At 39.3% G+C, this 21,513-nt stretch overlaps 4 protein-coding genes across 4 annotated transcripts; all 4 read right to left on the bottom strand.

Annotated features, from left to right (window-relative positions):
- Positions 1 to 5,290: 5,290 nt before the first annotated feature.
- On the bottom strand, positions 5,291 to 6,814 carry LOC137592716 (dynein light chain 2, cytoplasmic-like). The gene is made up of 3 exons (XM_068311064.1): positions 6,724 to 6,814; positions 5,937 to 6,073; positions 5,291 to 5,576 (listed from the first exon to the last, which is right to left on the bottom strand). The coding sequence occupies exons 2-3, from the start codon at positions 6,066 to 6,068 to the stop codon at positions 5,439 to 5,441; spliced, it is 270 nt and encodes an 89-aa protein (XP_068167165.1). The 5' UTR covers positions 6,069 to 6,073; positions 6,724 to 6,814; the 3' UTR covers positions 5,291 to 5,438.
- A 1,760-nt stretch (positions 6,815 to 8,574) lies between these two features.
- LOC137592638 (dynein light chain 2, cytoplasmic-like) lies at positions 8,575 to 11,277 on the bottom strand. The gene is made up of 3 exons (XM_068310935.1): positions 11,153 to 11,277; positions 9,583 to 9,722; positions 8,575 to 9,232 (listed from the first exon to the last, which is right to left on the bottom strand). Exons 2-3 carry the CDS (start codon positions 9,715 to 9,717, stop codon positions 9,095 to 9,097), a joined length of 273 nt encoding a protein of 90 aa, XP_068167036.1. The 5' UTR covers positions 9,718 to 9,722; positions 11,153 to 11,277; the 3' UTR covers positions 8,575 to 9,094.
- Positions 11,278 to 12,082: 805 nt separating this feature from the next.
- polb (polymerase (DNA directed), beta) lies at positions 12,083 to 16,965 on the bottom strand. Its single transcript, XM_068310496.1, has 14 exons — positions 16,776 to 16,965; positions 16,417 to 16,474; positions 15,915 to 15,981; positions 15,152 to 15,226; positions 14,986 to 15,044; positions 14,758 to 14,807; positions 14,608 to 14,659; positions 14,448 to 14,502; positions 14,275 to 14,347; positions 14,108 to 14,178; positions 13,922 to 14,008; positions 13,732 to 13,799; positions 13,294 to 13,433; positions 12,083 to 13,192 (listed from the first exon to the last, which is right to left on the bottom strand). The coding sequence occupies exons 1-14, from the start codon at positions 16,891 to 16,893 to the stop codon at positions 13,098 to 13,100; spliced, it is 1,068 nt and encodes a 355-aa protein (XP_068166597.1). The 5' UTR covers positions 16,894 to 16,965; the 3' UTR covers positions 12,083 to 13,097.
- Positions 16,966 to 18,126: 1,161 nt separating this feature from the next.
- enkd1 (enkurin domain containing 1) lies at positions 18,127 to 21,504 on the bottom strand. The gene is made up of 8 exons (XM_068311626.1): positions 21,435 to 21,504; positions 20,614 to 20,704; positions 20,134 to 20,358; positions 19,790 to 19,962; positions 19,545 to 19,700; positions 19,240 to 19,382; positions 18,987 to 19,123; positions 18,127 to 18,570 (listed from the first exon to the last, which is right to left on the bottom strand). Exons 2-8 carry the CDS (start codon positions 20,702 to 20,704, stop codon positions 18,410 to 18,412), a joined length of 1,086 nt encoding a protein of 361 aa, XP_068167727.1. The 5' UTR covers positions 21,435 to 21,504; the 3' UTR covers positions 18,127 to 18,409.
- Positions 21,505 to 21,513: the final 9 nt, after the last annotated feature.

Below are 21,513 nucleotides of genomic sequence, written 5' to 3'. Positions count from 1 at the left end.
AATGATGGTAACTATTGCACACAATATTTTTAATGATAAATACATATTTGATTGTGAGGGTCTTAAGGGTCTGGAGTTCCAGAAAGGAATATATTTTTTGTGACAAGTATTTTTTTAAAAATTTCATTTATTTCAGGGAAGGCAAGGAAAAACAAAACAAAAAACAGACAAATGGTTAAATAAGCAAATAATAAAGATAACTCAACAATACAGTTTTGCCTGAAAGGGAGTGGGAAGAAGAAAACTTCTGTAACCCCACCCCAGTTCCTGCTGCTTCGAAGATTCAAGAATAACCACACAATAATTGTGTCATGATGGCATCACCATGGGCAACAATGAAATGACCACATTGCAATTGCAATTCCACACAACAATGGCAATGTACAATATACCAGCAATGGTAATGGACAATGCCAACAACAGAAATTAACAAATACCAACGATGATCAAGAAACACTGAGCACATGTTAACAACAGCAGTTTGAGTTGATGACCCTCATCTATATTTTTACCAGAGACTGGTTTTATATAACAATTGATTAGTACTTTTGCATTCCTTGTGTTGTGAGTCCAGATTGTTCCATAGTTTCACGCCGCACACAGACACACAAAAACGTTGATGCGTAGTTTGAGCTCTCGGCAATCAAGAATATACTGTACCAAACCTCTCAAGTTATGAGCCCTGAGTGGAGCTATAAAAAGTCGTTGGAGGTTTGGTGGTAATAATTTGTTGAATGCTTTATATAAAACAAATGATGTATTACATTGGACAAGATCATGAAATTTTAGCAACTTTGACTGCGTAAACAGGTTATGAGTATGTTTAAGGAAACCAACCTTGTGAATGATCCACACTGCTCTTTTCTGTAGTATGATCAGAGGATTAATTGTGTTCTGGTATTTCCCCAAACGTCAACACAATATGTAAAGTATGGGAGGACCAAGGTGCAGTATAAAGTACGGAGTGCATTTCCATCAAGGTATAGTTTTGCTTTATTTATAATTGAGAGGGTTTTGGAGATTTTTGTTTTTATGCATCTGACATGGGGTTTCCATGACAATTTACTATCAATTATAACTCCTAAAAATGTATTTTCACTTACAAATTCAATTTGAGTGCCATCAATACTTATTTTCTGTTCAGACGTTATGTTATGATTTCCAAACATCATTACCTTGGTTTTATTTTTATTCAAATTAATTTTTTGAGTCCATTCTTTTATTGTGTTTAGTTCCCTGTTTACTGTGTTTACAAGCTCAAAATAATCATCACTACTATAAAATATATTTGTGTCATCTGCAAATAGTATGAGTATGCATTTGTTTTGCCAGTACAGGTACTGTACTGATGATGCTGTGAGTTTTGGGCCAAACCACATTAAGGGTTCAGTGAGGTGGTTGACAGCTGAGAGATGTTAATATTTCCTGAAACGTGACCTAAACTTTTTTGCTAAATATTTAAGCTTGTGAGATGAGGATAGGTGGATTAGTATTTTCCCAGTTAAATTCAAAAAGCATATTACTGCATCCACTCGTGAAAAACTTTCAAGGACAACAACACTGACATCATCTTACCAGAGGAGGGCCAATCGACAGCAGAAGTATGAATGCATTTGTGGAATGATTGAATGTCACTGTGCTGCTGGTGGCCACTTAGCGTCAGATAACGCATCAGTCTGAATTGTAATGTTTAGTCTGCAGTTGTGACTGCAGACTTAACATTAGATAGTCTTATTTTGTGTGCCCATGATACATTGAGAGAAGAGTGCCCTCTGCTGGTTCATAAGCACAGAAAGGCGTTAGGACTCATTAATACCTACTATGGATAATAATATTTTATATATTGGGATACAGGGAAAACGTTGAGATTGCTTGGTGCTGATGTCTTATTCATTGTTGAGTTTAGAAACTTATTAGATTTTAATTGGTTCTAATTTTCTAGTTTGTTGTAATTGGTTCTTTGAATAGCACAGAATGAATTTGAATACACTACATACTGTAGATGTACAAAATTATGTTGATCATAAGACAATTGTAATCTGGATGGTTTCTGACCAATGGACCACCCTAACATTTATACACCAAATGATTGCATGTTTATTTGATGGTTAATACGGGAGATGCTTTTCAATTGGAATGAATCTTGTGAATCTTGAGTAAATTCCATTGTACAAGATGTCTATATAACACGGACGGTCTATTTAGTTATTTGCATTCCCTGTATAAAAATTCAATCTTCAAGCTTAGTCAGTCACTAATGGTGTGGATCACAACCAGCTTCATCAATTCACTCAAATATTTAGCCTCATTTGATCTTCAGTGAATTATAGCAGTTCTCTCACTTTCATTTATTTTCATCAGCCGGGACAAATCTTGTGTCCATGGCTAGATCTTGTAATTGATTAGCTGCGGTTTACAATGCTTTAGTTTTTAACCCTACAATTATGTTGAGTTTTGAAGGATTGAGAAGACATTCTATCTGATTTTATTGACAACTAACCAGTTTACGTTGTTATGGTCTTTTCTCTCAAAACTGTGGAAACTCACAACCAATGTTCCCTCTAATTTTTCATGTCTAGGCAAACATATAAGCTTCCTGAGCACACTGAGGACCACTGTGAGAAACATCAGATGTGCACACTGGCCACACTGGCACACAAAACTATCACATTTGTTCAAAACCTTGGATCATAGCAAGATACATGGCTTATTAATAGAATCAAATTACAGCGTCAATTTTCATGTTTACTTTTAATATAAGTGATTCGGCCCACTTGAAATGAAAAAGATGATCTTGTTATCCATGAGGTGTGTAGTATGTTATATTTGAGGGTCCTGCTTTGGCCATGGGAAGAAAGCTGCTTTGGCCTATAGGTGAGGTTGTGTTGATCTGGCTTAGGGTCCTGTTCTGGAAGAAATGATTCATATACACCTGTCAGACATAACATTTTGTTCACATTGTGCACAATGACGTGTGCTGTTGCTTGTGATGTAGTGTAAAAGCCTGCAATTCTGTAAAATAATTACTCCTTTTTCAGGAGTTTAGATCCAGAACCGAGGCTATGCGTGGGGGTAAGCCCCACCAGATCCAACTGGTAACGCTCCACCTCCAACACAAGCTCCGGCTCCTTCCCCACCAGTGAGGTGACGTTCCACGTCCCCAAAGCCAACTTCTGCCGCCTCGGTCTGGTCCGTCGTGACCCCCTGTTGTCACTGCCACTCATATGGCAGCGCACCCGACCCCATCGGTCTGCCCTGCGGGTGGTGGGTCCACAGCGTTGGGAAGAATCCACGATTCCTTTTTGAGCTGAGCCCGGCCGGGCCCAGTGGCAGACCCGACTACCAGGCGCTCGCTGACGGGCCCTCCGTCCAGGCCTGGCTCCAGACGTGGGCCCCGGGCTTCCTCCGGGCAAGGTCACATTTTTCCCTTTCCGACTTATCATGGGATCTTCTGAACCATTCTTTGTCTGGCCCGTCACCTGAGACCTGTTTGCCTTGGGTGACTCTACCAGGAGTACAAGACTCTCGACAACTTCGCTCCCAGGATCCTTAGGGCACACAAACCTCTCCACCACGATAAGGTGATGGTTCCTTCTCCGAGTGGGGAATGAGGTCCTTCCACAAGTGAAAGAGTTTAAGTATCTCGGGGTCCTGTTCACGAGTGAGGGAACAATGGAGCCTGAGGTTGGACGGAGAATTGGGGCAGCAGGAGCGGTATTGCAGTCGCTTTACCGCACTGTTGTCACAAAGAGGGAGCTAAGCCGAGAGGCAAAGCTCTCCATCTACCGTTCAATCTTCGTTCCTACCCTCACCTATGGTCATGAGCGATGGGTCATGACCAAAAGAACGAGATCGCAGATACAAGCGGCTGAAATGGGCTTTCTCAGGCGGATAGCTGGTGTCTCCCTTAGAGATAAGGTGAGAAACACTGCTGTTCGCGAGGGGCTCAGAGTAGAGCCGCTGCTCCTTCGCATGGAAAGGAGTCAGTTGAGGTGGTTTGGGCATCTGGTGCAGGTGCCTCCGGGATGCCTCCCTAGGGAGGTGTTTCTGGCACATCCAGCTGGGAGGAGACCTCGGGGCAGACCCAGGACCAGGTGGAGGGATTATATCTCAACAATGGGCTGGGAACGCCTTGGGATCCCCCAGTCAGAGCTGGTGGATGTGGCTGGGGAAAGGAAGTTTGGGGCTCACTGTTGAAGCTGCTGCCCCCGGGACCCGACTACGGATAAGCGGTGGAAGATGGATGAATTACTCCTTTATTATTAGCATTTCTACTACCCAAAATCATTGAGTAGTAACAGCATTTAATAATTACTGTGATTTCCATAAATAAATAAAGTCTTAATAAATGTCATTAGAATATACACAAATCTGACTTAAATTTTACCTTATTTTTCACATGGTTGTACACATTGTCCAGCTTAATGGCTTCGCCTGCTTCTTGCTTTGTACTTTCTCAAAAAAATCTCACCCAGTTTCACCGCTTGTTCTTCTATTTGCAGCTACATGTTCTCCGACAGCCATTCCATCCTTTTTACTTTGGCTTGGTGAGTGGATGTGTCACTGCCTGTTCGTCTCCAGTTAACTAACCTGCACTTCTCGTATAGGAAGGTGTACACGCAGGACTGTCAATGCTCTAATTGGCTGCGTAGCGTCAGTGAACCTCATCGTATCATTGGCTGGATACCTGTCACTCACTGAGTTAGATTTCACACATGCGTAGAACAATTCAGGGCAGCGACACACAATAGTAACAACACCCGGGATATCACAATACATTTACTGTATATCAAATTTTTAATTTATGCGCAGCATAGAATTTCTTGTGCGCTGAGACTGCGGGTAGTGCGCAATTGCAGAGGCGCGCAGTTTAGAAGGAACGTTGCTCGCAACTATCACAAATGTGCACAAAGCAACATTCACAGTTCATGTTCCCTAGTAACCACCTGTATACTAGAATGATCTGAATCAACTGTTGGCACACCTTTACTTTACCTTTACTTAACGCTTCGCCTGCATAGTCACTAGACTAGATCAGCTTGCGTGACATTGTCACCTGGCAAAGTTATTCATTGTGTGTTTTCATATTGGAGGCACATTTGCGTCCATATCAGCCACCATTTCCATGTGGAATTTATTGAAATACTGGAGGGAAATCTATTGGTGTTCTGTAAATATGTCAGATGGGCTATTATGGATATTTATGTGCATGTCTATACATCTATGACAAGGAGTACAATGGATTAAAACATTCGTGCAATGAAATAACCACACAAGGAATTGGACCCTGACAGATTGAAAGCTATGCTTTAATTAAAAAAATGACAAGTCTAATATAACAACAAAAATAAATAATTTTTTTCCCCCTTCAGTCAAACCTTTGTTGTGTCAGTTGGTATTGTGTGTATAGCGAGGTCATGCTGAAAAAAACTGTTCCTTCAGCCAGACTTAAACAGCAGAATAGCCACCTGACCCAAGTAGAAGTAAATGAAATGCTTGGTCTCGTGAGTCACGTAGCTGCCAAAGTTTCTCCCCACGATGCAGTGCCAGGTTGGGTTATATTTCTTGTCAAACTCCTGTGTGGGACATAAACACATGGTGCATCAAACAAAATGTTTGGAAGTGCTTATGTTTTATAATATATGATCTATATAACCATTACTAATGTTTTCACTCAAAGCAGCCAGAATATGTTCAAAAACCACACTTGCCCTTCTCTACATTATAGAGACAGAAACATTGCAGTGTTGCCTCTGGACAGTCATTTCAAGAACAGATTTCCTCAGCGAGACTGCAAATGTTTTCAGATGCCAAATCAGAAATAATGCACAGGACTCTCATTTGAACACAACTATTAGATTGTGCTGACTAATCAGCAGATTAAAGCTGCGTTGTGAGTGGATGCAAGTTGTTTGTTGCGTCATCACTACTTTCACCTTTTTGATGTAGGCAGCGATATCTTTCTCGATGTTGTATTTGTCCAAGGCCTGCGTGGCACACTCCACAGCGTCCTGCTGCATGTCCTCCGACATGTCGGCATTTTTTATCACCGCCTTCTTATCAGCCATGTTTGCTGTGGGAAACAAAACACAGCCGAGAGATTCAACATTTTCATACAATAGCAGTGCAATCGATTCTTCAACAAGAAAATTCCACCCGTCACATCGACGGATTTTTTTTTTTTTTAAATGTTATGTATGGAGATCATGACGGTCGAGTTATAGACATTTAAGAACGAAAAATGAAACAGTGGCGAACGTCATTACATAATAACAAACATAACATCTGAATTAGCCATTTCTACAAGTATTGCATAACAAGTTCCATCAGCATCAGCTTTGCTGGATGCGCGCTCTGCGTAGTTACTATGGATACAAGAAATTTGAGCGGTCAATCACAAATTTACCCGATATATATTTAATTGGAAAATGAAACAACATTTATGCAAGGAACCGACGTAAAACCCCCTCTTTTCCTCATCGTACTTGATAATATAACTCTCTTGTTTGAATGATTACACTTTAGCTTTCTGACGTATTACATCATAAGAAATGACATCGACACATGCATACAGAAATTATTTGCTTTTTTTGTGATAATTGTACTGAAGCGCGTTAACTAGCTATTCATTAATTTCAGAAGACAAAAAAAAATATCACCGTTTCACAATGAGCCCAGATATTACGGTTTCGACAGAACTATCTGTTGTAGTATTGAATTTACCTTCCAGTCTCCTGTGAACTAGCGGTTTTGCTATAACGGGACAGCCGCAGCAGAAACGACAACTCCCGCGAAGAGGTCGACTCAAAAGTAATGTGGGTGTGTCCCGTTAGAGACGGCTGCCTTGACGTTTCCTGATTGGCTGATGAAATTCAATAACGTGTTGTCATTGGCTCCGTCAGACCCATCTTTCCGGTTTTTCCGGTTGCATTTTGTATCAACCCATCATGCCTTGCGAAACCACTGTTGCTGGGGTAACCACGATCAACAGTTATTTACGTGCCTCCATGGCAATAGAATCATGGCAAATGTGATGATTTAATTTAACTACTAAATTGTTTTCGTGCGCTGACCTACTAATCGACCGATCAACTAATGACAAACCTTTATCGTATAACTTTATATATCGTTGTGCTAAGAAATAATTTAATATATGTAAATGTGTGTGTGTATATACTATACACCCACCTCTATATATATAAATAGTATGCATATATGTGTATACTAGTTGGAACCCGTGGAAATTCCACAATTAAACAATAATATCAGCCTTCATACCAAAGAGTACACGTATGAGGACTGTAAGACCGTGGTGAGGTGTGCTGTAGGTGTGACAGAGGACTTCAAGGTGGAGGTGGGACTGCATCAGGGATCAGCTCTGAGCCCCTTCTTGTTCGCTATGGTGATGGACAGGCTGACAGACGAGGTTAGACAGGAATCTCCATGGACTATGATGTTTGCAGTTCCTGGAGGATGAAGGTTATTGATACCATTGACTGGCCTCCACGTTTACCAAACCCAATAAAACACCTCTGGGACATTATGTTTTTGTCCATCTGCCGCTGCCAGGTTGCTCCTCAGAATGTCCAGGAGCTCAGTGATGCCCTGGTCCAGATCTGGGAGGAGATCACCCAGGACACCATCAGTCGTCTCATTAGGAGCATGCCCTGATGTGGTCAGGCGTGATTAAAAGCACGTGGGGGCCACACAAACTACTATGTTAAGTTGCCATATTTTGCTAAAATGGATCAGCATAATTTTTCACTTCCATTTTTGGGGTGTCTTTGATTCCCACCTGTATTGGGTGATCATTTTCATTCCTATTAAATTATGTGGCATCTTTTGTTACCAATACATCACCTACTTATTATCAGGAAAGACATTGAAGATCATATTTTCCCCCTTTTAGATCTGATGTGTTTTCGAAGTCTTCCTCCAATTTCTTTGAGCGGAAATTTGTTATTGCCAACACCAAAATTGACATTTCATATAGGAAACAGATTTGCTTTTATTTCACCCACTTTTTTCACATGAGGATTTATTGAATCTCTGGAGGGCACTTAAGTGCAGAAAATGGTGTTCTGTGAATATATGGAATATTTATATATATTATAGTGTGCCCTCACGCATTCACACATGAAAGCGCACAACTCATTGTGGATTTTTGGTAGGCAGTCACGTGATACAGTATGCATTCTATTGGTTGACGGTATCCGGAAATGTGCTCGGTTCTGTGAGTCTCGGAATTACGTGAGACGCAAAAATGCTTTTAACTGTCGATAAAAGTGTGGGAAAAGGCAATACAGATAGGAAGTGGTTTAATGTCAGTATGGGGTCATAAATGTTTAAATTACCGTAATAAGATAAATAGTTCATTGCTCTATCACAGAATTCATTAATCACGTGTGGTTCCTCGAACGCATTAACCAAAGAACGAGTGCGCAATGTATATATATACACGTATATATGTATATTTATACACAAACACACATGTATATTTTTTTGTCTATGCATCTGCAACAGGGAGTAAAATGGATTAAAATTATTAGTGCAACAACCACACAATTCATTGGATGCTGACAGATTAACAGCTCTGCTTTATTAAAAAAAATGACAAGTCAACAACAAATAATTTTTTTGCAAATAAATCCAAAAGGCCAAAATGTATTGAGACAGGATCTATCCTGTCTTCCTTGGGGTCATTCATTTGTCCTTCCTTCGTTGGGTTAGTCGGTCAAGGAAATAAACAAAACAAAACCTGCCAGCCTTCCAACTTGCCACCAGAGGACGCTCCAACCCAGCAAACCCTGCTTAACTTCTAACCATTTTTTTCCTCAAAGATTTGCATATACAGGCTTAACATACAGCATCTTTGACAAACTTAAATATCAAACTGTTGTAGCATACAGTCTAAGATCATCCCGCTAGAGCACGCTTCATAGATTGCTCTTATGTTTGAAATTAAATGTGCTGCTATCACTGGGAGGACCAGTTCCATGCCCTCAATTGTCTGTTTTGGTGACTCCATAATGTATTGCATCTTCTGTCATCTTGCTTGTGTAGTGAGGTCATGCTGAAAAAACGAACTGTTTCTTCAGCCAGACTTAAACAGCAGAATAGCCACCTGACCCAAGTAGAAGTAAATGAAATGCTTGGTCTCGTGAGTTACGTAGCTGCCAAAGTTTCTCCCCACAATGCAGTGCCAGGTTGGGTTATATTTCTTGTCAAATTCCTGTGTGGGACATAAACACATGGTATATCAAACAAAATGTTTGGAAGTGTAAATATTTCATAATATGTTCTGTATTTCTGCAAATGTCCCCACTGTGGGACTAATAAAGGTTTATCTTATATAAACTTTACAAATGCATTCACTTAAAACAGCCAAACTATGTGTGAAAACCACCCTTGCCCCCCTCTATATTATGAAGGTATACTGTATTGCAATGTGGCCTTGGGACAGTCATTTCAAGAAGAACAGATTTCCTCCGTGAGACTGCAAATTTTATTAGATTGTGCTGACTAATCAGCAGGTTGAAGCTACTTTTGAGTGAATGAAAGTTGTTTGCTCAGTAGTTTTACCTTTTTGATGAATGCAGCGATATCTTTCTCAATGTTGTGCTTTTCAATGGCCTGTGTGGCACACTCTACAGCTTCCTGCTGCATTTCCTCCGACATGTCGGCATTTTTTACCACCGCCTTCTTATCAGACGACATGTTTGCTGTAGGAAACAAAACACAGCCGAGGGATTCATCATTTTCATACAATCTCATCTTCAACTGCTTATCCAAAGTTAGGGGTCACAGGTTCTGCCGGAGCCTATCCTAGTTGGCTACAGGTGAGATCATGATGGTCCTGTTGCAGATATTTAAGCTCGAATAAGGAAACAATGGCAAACGTGATTGGATATCTAACCACATTAATGCAACAAACCTGCACCATAAGCAGTTGAACATTTATTCATTTCATCTTCTACCACTTGTCTGCTATGGCTTTTTGCAGGGAGCTGGAGCCCATCCCATCTGGCTTGGCCATGCACCGTGGAGCCACACAGACAAGCATGCACACACACTCCTATGAGCAATTTGGAACGGCCAATTAACCTGAAGCGGATGTTTTTGGCTGTGGGAGGAAGCCAGAGAACCCGAAGAGAACCCACGCAGGCTCAGGAAGAACATGCAAACTCCGTACAGAGTGGGACACTAACCCGGAACCGCCTTGCTGTGTGGCGAAGGCGCTACCCACTGCGCCACCCCCAGTTTAATATTCAACTTCTGAAATTAAAATATAATCAATAATATACTACATGAATCCAGCTGTGCCACCTGGCTCTATTGTGGCTACTTCTCACCAAGAGCACTTGAAACTACATTGAAACTCCGGAGTACTGCCGAGGCGCCCTTGAGCAACCCCCTCACAAGCTGTTTGGGTGCTCCACAAAGGGGCTGCCCACCACTATACCTCCCATTGCATGCTTACAGGCCTCCTTGTGTGTGTTTGTGTGTATTACAGGGGCCTGTACACACTAATATTCATGTGCGTGATTGACTAACTTACTAGAGTGTGCGTTCTTAATTTTCCTTCAGGGATTATTATAGTATATTAAATTTAAAAATTAAAAGAAAAACTACATTTTTAAATTCCTTGATATTTTAGTTTTACGTCATACAATTGTAAGAATGGGTTTCATTCTAAACTCACTAGAAATTTGTACAGTACTTTTTAATGTTTTCTATCAGATCATGTCATTTATCTTATTTTTGGTTAAACGAGAAATTTTATGCAAAAATTCTTAGTTTTGAATGGGGACGCCTGATGGCTTACTGCACTCCAGCGAAGCAAATCAATGAGAGTTTGGAAACAGGTGTGATCTTAAGGGTGTAAGGCCATGATTTTTGTTTGTGCATGGAAAAAAGTGCGAGATGAAGTGACACAAATTATGATGCATCTTACCAAGCAGATACCATGAAGTGAGGTAAAAATGTCTGTTGATACTGTGCATAAACACCCAAGGCGAAGTTGCCTAAGATGTGCCTGTTCAAAGCGCCTGTAGCTTTGTTCTTAATCTAAAAAAAATGCGCCTGTGCGTGAAACTGAAGTACACACATATATTTGCAAGATAAAGTGACACAAAATGATGATGCTTCTTACCTCCAAGTTACCGTGTAGTACAGCAGCTCAGCGAAAACGGCAGCAGAAACGTCAACTCCTGTAAACTGATTGAATCGGAAGTAAAGTGGGTGTGTGTCCGTCGCAGCTGCGGCCTTGACGTTTCTTGATTGGCTAAAGAAATTTACTAAAGTGCTGTCATTGGCTTATTCAGAACCATCTTTACGGGTTTTCTTCTAGCATTTTGTTTCAACCCAGCATGCCTTGCGAATCCATTATTACCGAGGTAACCACTATCAACAGTTTATGCCATGCCTTTATGGCGATAGCATTATGGCAAATGTGATGATGTAATTTAACAGCTCTATTGTTTGGTGCGCGCTGTCATGTATAGAAACTATATTTAGCTGTAAATTGAATACATACTTATAGGAGGCGATACTAGCTATGACACAGTTACGAGTCTTACAAATAATATTTGGATTGCTGTACGCACACAAATACAAAATGCATCCCAATGCATGTGTGCTGTTATCTTGGGACAACGGAAAAAAATTACATTCCCTCAAAAAAGACATGAACATGTTTTCATGTAAAAAATAAGTGAAATTAAGTAGTCTTCAAGAAAAACAAACATCCTACTGTGAAATCACATTTCCACAAGAGAACTGTCAGTACAGTACACCAAACATCCCCTACACCTTGATAGTTGATGATTATGCCTTCGTCCCACTAAACAAACAACATTTCTTAAATTAAAAATCCACTTCCAACATCCCTGCATCTCACAAGTGTGAATTGAATATTGGATCAAGAATGCCTTCCAAAGTACTGCATGTGATGCCAAAACCGAAGTGTATTCTTTTTTCTTTAAAAGTGGATTTTAAAATGGCAAAACTCGTTGTTTTCTGTTAGTTATACAATTCTGTAAGGTGAACTTGAACATTCAACTATTCAAACAATCAAAAAACATTTTTGAGTGGACAACTTTATTTTTCAGGAGACTTACAGAAAAAACGAAAACAAAATTTTGAAATATTATTTACTAGACATGCCATAAAAGGTGATAATAGCCCATTAACCCACAGAATTCCACTGCAACCCTTTTTTCCAAAATGAATGCAATCATCCAGGCCTTAAACTAAATAAGTCCTAAAACTATTAAAATGTGTCGCCAAAATACCATATTTCCTCAACAGCATATATCCACTGAATAAAAATGTCCACCTGAAAGACACAATAACATCCAGACCCAAAGTACAGGTTATTGTTCTTACACTACTGTTCAGATTTATTGGTTCTACCAGTGTAACAGTCAAATTTTCATATATCAGTCAATAACTGAGTTCCATCTGTTAACAAACATAATTTTTTCCAAATTGGTCTCCATAAGGGTATAATTTAACCCACTAAACACATACCTTATTTGTGTTTTTGTCTTCCTCCTATATAATCTGTCTGCCCAAAGAGAAATTCCATACATCTCAAAGTATTCAATTGTATGAGGAATGAGATATATAGTAGGAAAGTACTCTTAGTAGTCCTACTGCTGCGTTGCCTGCAACTGGTGCTCAATTTAGCCAAAGAGTAACACTGTCACAATACAATGATAGCGGTTTTCATTGTACATGTAGCAGTCAACATAAGACTGATGTTACCAGGGTATATTATAATGCCTTTTGGTGCAATAAATTTGAAAAACAAATAAAATAAATTAATGTGAAGCATGGTTTATAAACATGATTAAAAATAATGGCCAAAATCCCATGAAGACATATTTAAGTTATAAGTTATGCTGTGCACAGTATTTGTTTGAAAGAGAAATTTCATAAACTTCACTAATGGCGATGATTTCAGTTTAACATGGAAAGCTATTGATATAAGTTACTTTCAGAGGTGTTTTCTTTTCAGCAACACAGTCGGGTGACATAAAAGAACGACACACTAACACAAGTCCAGGACAGATGTAACTGTAAACGGTCGCATTTCATTCGCTGCGTTCCTTTGGCTCTCTGTATTTGTAGTGAATGTATTCAAAGATGTCTCGTTCACTATCCACCAACAGTGGCTCCCCTGCCACACCTATAAAAGTGTCAAACACAAAAACAGCTGATGTTAACAATCATTGGTTACTGACTGGTGAAAGAAATCACAGCTCAGCAAGTTCATGTCTTGAATCTCACCGGTGACTCCAAGTGGTCGGATGGTGTACTCATTGAGTGTGAAGCCTTTCTCCAAAGCGTGAGTCCTCATGTTTTTGTTGAAGATATCACTTCCAGTGAAATACAGCACTCCGCAGTAGTACTGGTCCTTGGGAATTAACCTTGTTGATTAGAAAAGTTAGCATACAAAAACGTAGGTTAACTCTTTATAGTTTTGGTTGTGTATTTCATTATATGCAACCAGGCCCGTTTGTTGTTATGGTAGTTTGAAGGGATCTTTTAATGTGATCACAGGTTGTATACCTCCACAATTATACGAGAAAGGATGAGAAAAGTTTTTTTTTTTTAGCAACATGATAAATTAACTTCAGTTGAGTCCCTGCTATATTACATAAATATGTATTAAATGCCAAAGCCGTAAAAGAAGAATCACAGCTATCACAAATTGCAGCATGGTACCTGATATCAATACGCCGGTGAAGAAATTCCTCCTCATCTTCATCACCCTTCTGCAGCTGGCAGACTCCCTGGAAAAAACATTACACAGTGCATCGCCATCACAATCATTCACTAAAGTTTGTGTACCATTACCGTATCAACGATGTTAAACATAAAGCTGAGCATGAGCCAGCATCAATAGATGCCTTACCATGAACTTTGTGTCTCCTTTGGACAGAGTGTCGGTCACAAATCCAATGGACTCAAAATGGTCAACAACTGCATGGAGAAGCTTGGGCTGGAAAAAAGGATACAGAAAGAAGTTACTGTAAATCAGATTGAAGCCAATGGCAAAGCAAGAATATCCATGCATATGAACAGCTGACATTAATAATACCTGCTTTGCCGTTTCAGACGTGTAGTCCGGGTGTGTCAGCAAAATATCAATATCACCACTCGATGCAGCACCTGGAAATTTTAAACATGTGAACCAGCATAAAGATAAGCACTTATTGAACTCCTATCATTAACTGAGAATCAATAGAAATCATTTTGGGAGTATACCTCTCCTGTAGCTTCCACAGATAGTTCCAATATATTCTGGATCAATCGTCTTCAACTCTTCAATGATGAGTGTCTAAACAGAGAACACAGTGTAAACATAAACACATACCCACACAATTTATGAACACTGAAAATAAAGGTAACGATAACAGATAAAGTAAATCAGCCACCACCTCCATCCTTTCCATTTCAGCTCGTGGAATTCTTTTCTCGAATTCCTCAAAGTACCTTAAGGCACAGAACAATCCATAAAACAAGACTCAAGAACAAATAAAGATTTTTAATACTACTGAATGAGATATTTAGAACGAACATTTGGTCAACCAAACTTACTTGAGTCCAATCTGTTGATGATGGTTTAGCTTATGTTCAATGTTTTTCAGATCTAAGAATTCATGAAAAAAAAACATTGATTATACAGTGGATGGCTGAATAAAATAAAATATGTGTGCATCTGTTATGGGAGTCAGTGGTGAAACAAACCCTCCAGCGTCTTCACTCCTTCGTCAAAAAACTTCCTGGCAGCAGCTGGGCTAAATTTGAGATCAAAGGTTGCAGTTAGTTAAATGCAGTGCGTGTAGTTGATTCTCTTGCCCAACAAAATGCCAACTATTACTGGTAATCAAGTACATTTCAATGAGTAATTTTGGTTTTCAGTACATTTGTCCATATACATTTGATCAGTTACTATGAAGAATACTTAAGCCATACCCAATTCCAGTAACTCTGGTGAGAAAATTGATAGAAGAGCTGGTGTCATCATTTCTAATCTAAAATACAAAAGTGGCAAATCAGTCTTGGAGTGCATTAAAACAACGATTTTATTAACTACATAGAGTGACTGTAATAAGTCATGTCGAACTCCCCAAAGAATCACCTTTTCCAGTTTCCGTAGTTTGCCAGTTTGGAGGAACTCATCAATCTTTTCTGCTATTTTTGCTCCAACACCATCCTGTTTAAATGAGAAAACAAACATGGGGGCGGTGAACAGTGTCATCTATCGTACTTACATAACATGTGCCGAGCAGCTGTTCACAAACAGTTTCAAGCTACAGCAGAGGGAATCCCTCAACACACAACTACATCCACCCGAGTGCAATAGTGGTAGGAAAGTGTGACAGTCATCTTCAGTTTTAAAATAGTAAAGATCAAATCATCTGTCCTTATAAATCTCAAGAGAGATACAGATATTAAATAATATCATTAAAATATTCATTTACAATGAAAATGAGCTGTACTGAAAAAATGCTTTGTAATAAAGCATTTTAATTAACGCTTTTCTCTCTCGTTTAATAATCATGACTATAAGCTACATCAACTTCCTTCAAGACGTGCACAAAAGCATAAGGCAAATTCCTATTAACACAAAATTTGAAAGCATCAAAGCTATATGTTCTGTACATACACGTTTTGAAAAATACAGTATCAGTACCTTTCACGGCATCTAATGAATACTATTACATTTCAAATGATGACTTTATTGCTGGACCCAGTGCCACACAGTTGTTTCACAGTATGTAGGTGTGATACAAAACTGTCACATGCATATGAGACTATCACCAGTTCAAATGTTCACACATTAACTGAGAGCTAACAGATAGATTTTCAAAAAGGCAACAACTGAATAGAAGCGCAGTTACCAGTTTCTTGGCCTCTTCACCATTTTTGATCTTCTGAGGGTATTTGGAAATGGTAGATGCTGCTTTCCTAGACAGGACATAAAATCAACATAATTTTAGATACATATTCATTATTATTATTATTATTACAAAACAGAAATGAAGTAAATGCAAAATATGGAAAATTAATGAAACAATTTAATGACACCATAACATTTTTTTGGTATATGTTATCTCATTAGGGCACTCCTGTCTTTTTGTTAGCACCAAATATATTATTCACTAAGGTCTATTTGGTACCCTTAGTAAATCAGTCCTACTAAGGATGCATTATAATCCTGTAATGCATACTTTTGTCTCTGAGGTTGCAATTTTTAGTGTTACATCGAACACATTGTGACTTTGGGGGCTGCAAACTACACTGGAGAGGTGCGTCATTATACAGATACTACAGTGTGCAGGGATGCATACAGAACTGCCTCTCCTTTAAAAAAGTACACCTATTACTACTCCAGACACTTACCTGTAAGCATTGTACTTATGTATCGCCCTGTTGACGTTTTTCTCATAATTGGCCAACTCTAAAATGGAAGAAAGCTCACTTAATGTCTTTAAAATCACCACAAATTCCTGCAGTTTATTCTCACAATATGACTAAAGTACCAACTCAGCTTAGGGTTACAGTGTTTAAATGACACAACAGTAAAGATATTCGTCAGTACAGAAAATTTCTCTATTTTAAGAGTCGAGCAAATCAGACGGAAAGCCCAAGTGAAAAACAAATGTATCTTCAAAAGATTTTACGAACATTTACTAAAATGTAGCCATGTTGAAGGTATTACAGTGCAAGCCCTATTTAGCCCCACCGGCTGCCTCACATACCGACAAGAAAGTCTGTTATTCCTTCATTGAAAGATTCCTGTGGCGCCTTTCTCTTGCTCATTGTTGATTTTAAATATCTCACTTTCCTGAGAAAAAAAATCAATGGTGCTGTGTGCATGTATCAAATGTTAAACCTCATGTTTCCATAACTAGCATCTCAGCTAGCAGCTACACAGAACAATGACTCCAGCGGAGGGGGAGGGGCGTGCGTGAACGTCACAAGCTCAACGTCACACGTAACGTCACAAGCTCAACGTCACACGTAACGTCACAAGCGCAACGGACCCACGTGACGACTTCTTCTTTTGGTCTAATTGCAGTTAGCAGCTCACTGCAGAAGGTGCGGTATTGCTACCCACAATGGACCCTATGGACCGGTGTTCTCCCGGTCAAGATTTTACGATTTTCTTCTTCAATAATAAAGAAACTAGATTCAATACTATAAAATTATATTTCGTGAGTTTCTACATAAACTTTATGACTCACTTCTGGGAGAAATCAGAAAGCAAAGTCCACTGTTAGGCCACATTCTTTTACTACATCCCACTTCAAAGCGGTGATGTATTGTGATTGTCAGTGTTCATTTGTTTGTTAGTCCACCAAATTTCTTCGCAACCGTTGCAGATAGAAAGATTAAACAAAAAGCACATTACTCCAGCAGCAAAGGGGATGAAAATGTGATAATGACCTTGACCTTGAGAAAAGTACTGTAGGTCACAATCAAATTTTATCTTTTGGACACTCAGGAACCGGATAGGATAGAAGTGCACTCTGTTCCATCAGTCTCAGGGTTTTGTGAGACACAAAAGTGCTTTAAACAGTCGATAAGAGTGTGGGAAAAGGTAATACAGATAGAGTGTGGTTTAATATCAGTTTGGGGATGGTTCTTAAACATTAAATTCTCGATCATGGATTCCTCAATCACGTATGGTTCCTGGAACGCAAAAAACGAGGGCGCACTGTATTGCGATTGCCAGTGTTTGTGTGTTCATCTGTCCGTTCGTTCTGGCCTTCTCCCTCATCTTTCTATCTTATCAGGTTCCTGAGTGTACAAAAGTTGAAATTTGACATTGACCTAGTTTTCTCAAGGTCAAGGTCATCATCTCATTTTCATCACCTTTGCCGCCCGAGTAATCTGCTTCCCCCCCCCCACTTTCTAGCTGCAACGGTTGAGAAGATATTTGGTGGACTAACTAATGGACGAACCAACAATCGGACGAACACATGAACACTGACAATTACAATACATCACCGCTTTGAAGCGGGATGTAATGAACACCTCCTGGGCACCAGTGGTCATCTATAACATTTCAACAGTGGACGTAAAATGTTATAGACTGTATGGTTTAATATCAATGATATAAAAAAAACAAAACAACATTCTTCACAAAACATTAGTTTCTACAAAACACTAGCATGCTTTACACGATGATAACATGATGGGCAAAGTTTTGCTCTGCATCCACTATGTCCTCTTCTTTGTAGCTGATGCTATTCTGAATACAGTATTTTCTATTTTATATGTCATGAGAAAACTGTCAGAATTAAAGCGATCATCAAACACTCAGCAATATGTTACAAACAATGTAGCTTTGAAAATAAAAATTAATATTGGTAAAACAGCAGACGTATTATTAAGAGTCTGTTTTTACATAAACTTTGTCCCTGGAGAATATCTTGATGGCCTCCTCGATTTCAGAAAGTCTGCAATCAATCTGAGACCGGCGACACTTGGCAGTCATGTTGTCAGCTTTGAGAGGAAGAGACAGCAGTTTAGTCACCAGTGAACGATGGGCTGAGGACAAAAAGAAGAAGCAAAAAAAAAGAATTAAATTGGAACATATAGTCTAAATATCATGTCAATTAAAGCAAATCAACACACTGTATAAATGAATGCTTCCAGATCAAAGATGCCTCTATTAGAGTCAACCCATCCAATCCAGCCCTCACAAACTCAACTTTTTTTGAGACTACTGTATTGACTTGTGCGAGTGTGTGTGTGTGTGTGTGTGTGTGTGTGTGTGTGTGTGTGTGTGTGTGTGCAAGTGCGTGCGTATGTGTGTGTGTGTATTTTATATATATAGAGAGACAACCTCTATGTGTGGATTCCTTGTGGTATTTCTTTCTATATTCTCCCAGATCATGGTTGTACATAATTTTCAGAGACCATTGCCATCAATAATACAAGAGCACAGACAAACAGCAACATACTCTTTTTGAGTGACTCCAGGGTTTCTTGTCTCTCCTTCTCCTGCATCAGGGTGTGCCCGGCTGGAATTGTAGGATCAGGTGCATTCCTCTTCTTCTCCTCCTCGTCTATAAGCCACTGCTTCTTCCTTTCCTTAAGGCTGAGTGTTTGTGTGTCAAAGTGTGAATAAAGTGGACTAGAGAACAATGTCAGCAATACATCGTTTTAATGTTGACAGTCAGGTACGCAGATAAGATCTGGTGTAGGAGTACTCACTACTTTGGCACCTGTCCTTTGACTGCACTAGGTACAGGTTTATCTCTGAGGGTTGTCAACGATGGGGACCGACGCATCACAGTTTTTCCTGCTGTTCGGGCATTATGTCTTATGAAGTCGATGGACTGTCCTTGCAGCTGTAACTGTACCCATGGGAAACAGTGTAAGATACTTAAACAAAAAGGATGCACTGCAAGCATTCATCAAGTGTGAGTGAAGTCACTGTTGATGTTATTTTTTTTGACAAATAAACAAAATGTGTAATGTTGTGTATTAATAAGTAAATACTATTTGGGAATTCTCACTTGCAAATTTTGGTCCCTGGTAGAGTCAAAAGAAGCTGAGCGCTTCAAAACTTGAGGAGAAGTTTTGGTGTGTGGTCTTGGCTGGGCAGGAGACTCACCATTGGAGTGGGATTTCAAAAAATTTTGACATTGCAATTTAGGAACTGAACAAGGAGCCTGCATGAAAAAGACTGGATTAAAAGTGAGACAGAGGAAATATACCCGATATAAAAATAATGTACAGTCTTTCATGGACATGGCCTTACCTGTAGCTGCACCATAACCTTTGATGGGACATTCTGGTATTTAGAGGAAGTCCAGAGAGCTTTGACTGGAACTGGACGTGTCTGAGCCCTTGCAGCCTCTTGCTCTTTACAGCGTTTTTGGATGTCCCTGAGCCGTCGCACATTTTCTCTACCAAAGTCATGGACTTGTTGTTCTGAAGTGGAACACCAAAAGATTGTCAAGATTGCCTTCTTATTTTATCCATGGTTAGTGTGCTCTGTCAAAATCAAACTTAGATACAACAGGATAGACAAGAATACAATTTAAGACAAAACAGACTTGCTCCTTTTTGAAATCCACAGATTTAAATCAATCACAAACTTACTCTGTTTGGGCACAGGGGTGAGAAGGAGACTTTTTTGCTGCATTAATTCAGCAACTACTCCTCTCTGTCCTCGTTCCAGAATATGGGAGGCATTTTGACCAATTCGGGGACGTTGGGCTGGGATACGAGCACTGTAGCAGCCAGGGAACAACACATGATCTGGTACAACTGGACCTGACAACAGGGCCAAAGTTTCCTCACGATTTCCCTCTAAACGGCCGCGAGCTGTTCAGGAAATAGAAAAAATAAACAACGTCACTTCTGGAAAGCATTTAGTTCCTATACAGTGAGTTCACCAAACTTTTAAAACTAAAAAAACAATCTAATTAAAATAGCAGTTTTAGCATATTATGAATCTAAGGTGTTATTTATTAAAAATAGTCATGGTCTGATTAAAGAAAACTCAAAATAGCTCCAAAAAGTCTTGCTAATAGGATAGTTGAACAAATATACTGCCCAAAGTCTTTGGAAGCATCTAACCTGAAGCTGGTCGGGTGTGTTTGTAGAACTGAGGACACAGAGAAGGATCTGGAGGTATTGGCCCACATATTAATGAAGGTCCTTCACACATCTAAAGGAAAAGTTACTCAATCAGTTATGAACAATGAACATCAAACAAAGACATTTTGAATTGATAAACTGAGCTCTGGCTAGTATCATCCACATGTAAGTAACAGTCAATATGTAAATACAGTCTTTGTGGCAGTTTGTTTTATATACTTGCTTTTTTTTTCTTTTCTTTTTTTACAATTCTGCTGCTTTTACAAAGGATGGCAAAGTAAGTTTTTCATTGTATAGGGAAACCCTGTTTCTTCACTATGCACATAAAAATAAATGCTTCAAAATCCTTGAATCCTTTGAAACCTTTGATTTGAATTTGAATTAGCAATAAAGACAACAAATACAAAGTGGTTTACTTTGGTGTAATAATTGTCTATTGTCTACGACTTCTTGGAAAAATGTAAATTTTTATGCCCCAAATGACATATCCTAACCTAATAATACCATTGTGCCATCACCTTAATTTTATGTTTTGTGAAGTACAGTAATTACATTGCTTAGATGCCTGATTGTGGCTGTAACACTTGAATACATCAAGTAAATCACTAATCAATCTTGAATAGAGTAATAACTATCTGTTAATATAGCGTTGCATTGGGCGCTAAATGTCAGATTACAGATTATTTACTATCCTCAGAGTCAGTTAACCTAGAGGTCAATCAGCACGAACGATCCGTGAGTTTGGCCGAAAACAAGTGGAAACAGAAAACATAACAGAATAAAATCGTGAATTAGCCAACCGTTCTGTCCTGTTTGTTGGTGCAGGATTTTGGTCACGCAGATTAGTGACGCCACGGCATCAACACCCGCCTCAGTCAT

The sequence above is a fragment of the Antennarius striatus genome, chromosome 3, assembly GCF_040054535.1.
Source record: "Antennarius striatus isolate MH-2024 chromosome 3, ASM4005453v1, whole genome shotgun sequence".
NCBI classification, from domain to species: Eukaryota; Metazoa; Chordata; class Actinopteri; order Lophiiformes; family Antennariidae; genus Antennarius; species Antennarius striatus.
Note: the sequence above shows the minus strand (reverse complement) of the source record. Positions and strands in the feature narration are given on the sequence as shown.

Bases quoted from the DNA above. Each gene is read 5' to 3' on its own strand.
- LOC137592638 (XM_068310935.1), bottom strand. From the start codon at position 9,717: ATGTCGTCTGATAAGAAGGCGGTGGTAAAAAATGCCGACATGTCGGAG. The intron at 9,233-9,582 runs GTAAAACTACTG...TGTCCCACACAG, and splicing joins TCGCTGCATTCATCAAAAAG to GAATTTGACAAGAAATATAA.
- LOC137592716 (XM_068311064.1), bottom strand. From the start codon at position 6,068: ATGGCTGATAAGAAGGCGGTGATAAAAAATGCCGACATGTCGGAGGAC. The intron at 5,577-5,936 runs GTGAAAGTAGTG...TGTCCCACACAG, and splicing joins TCGCTGCCTACATCAAAAAG to GAGTTTGACAAGAAATATAA.
- enkd1 (XM_068311626.1), bottom strand. From the start codon at position 20,704: ATGTGTGAAGGACCTTCATTAATATGTGGGCCAATACCTCCAGATCCT. The intron at 19,701-19,789 runs GTAAGGCCATGT...TTTTTCATGCAG, and splicing joins AGGTTATGGTGCAGCTACAG to GCTCCTTGTTCAGTTCCTAA. The intron at 18,571-18,986 runs GTATGTTGCTGT...TTTTGTCCTCAG, and splicing joins CCTGGAGTCACTCAAAAAGA to CCCATCGTTCACTGGTGACT.
- polb (XM_068310496.1), bottom strand. From the start codon at position 16,893: ATGCACACAGCACCATTGATTTTTTTTCTCAGGAAAGTGAGATATTTA. The intron at 15,227-15,914 runs GTAACTGCGCTT...TCATTTAAACAG, and splicing joins GTGAAGAGGCCAAGAAACTG to GATGGTGTTGGAGCAAAAAT. The intron at 14,009-14,107 runs GTATTATTAATG...CCTTTTTTCCAG, and splicing joins CGTCTGAAACGGCAAAGCAG to CCCAAGCTTCTCCATGCAGT.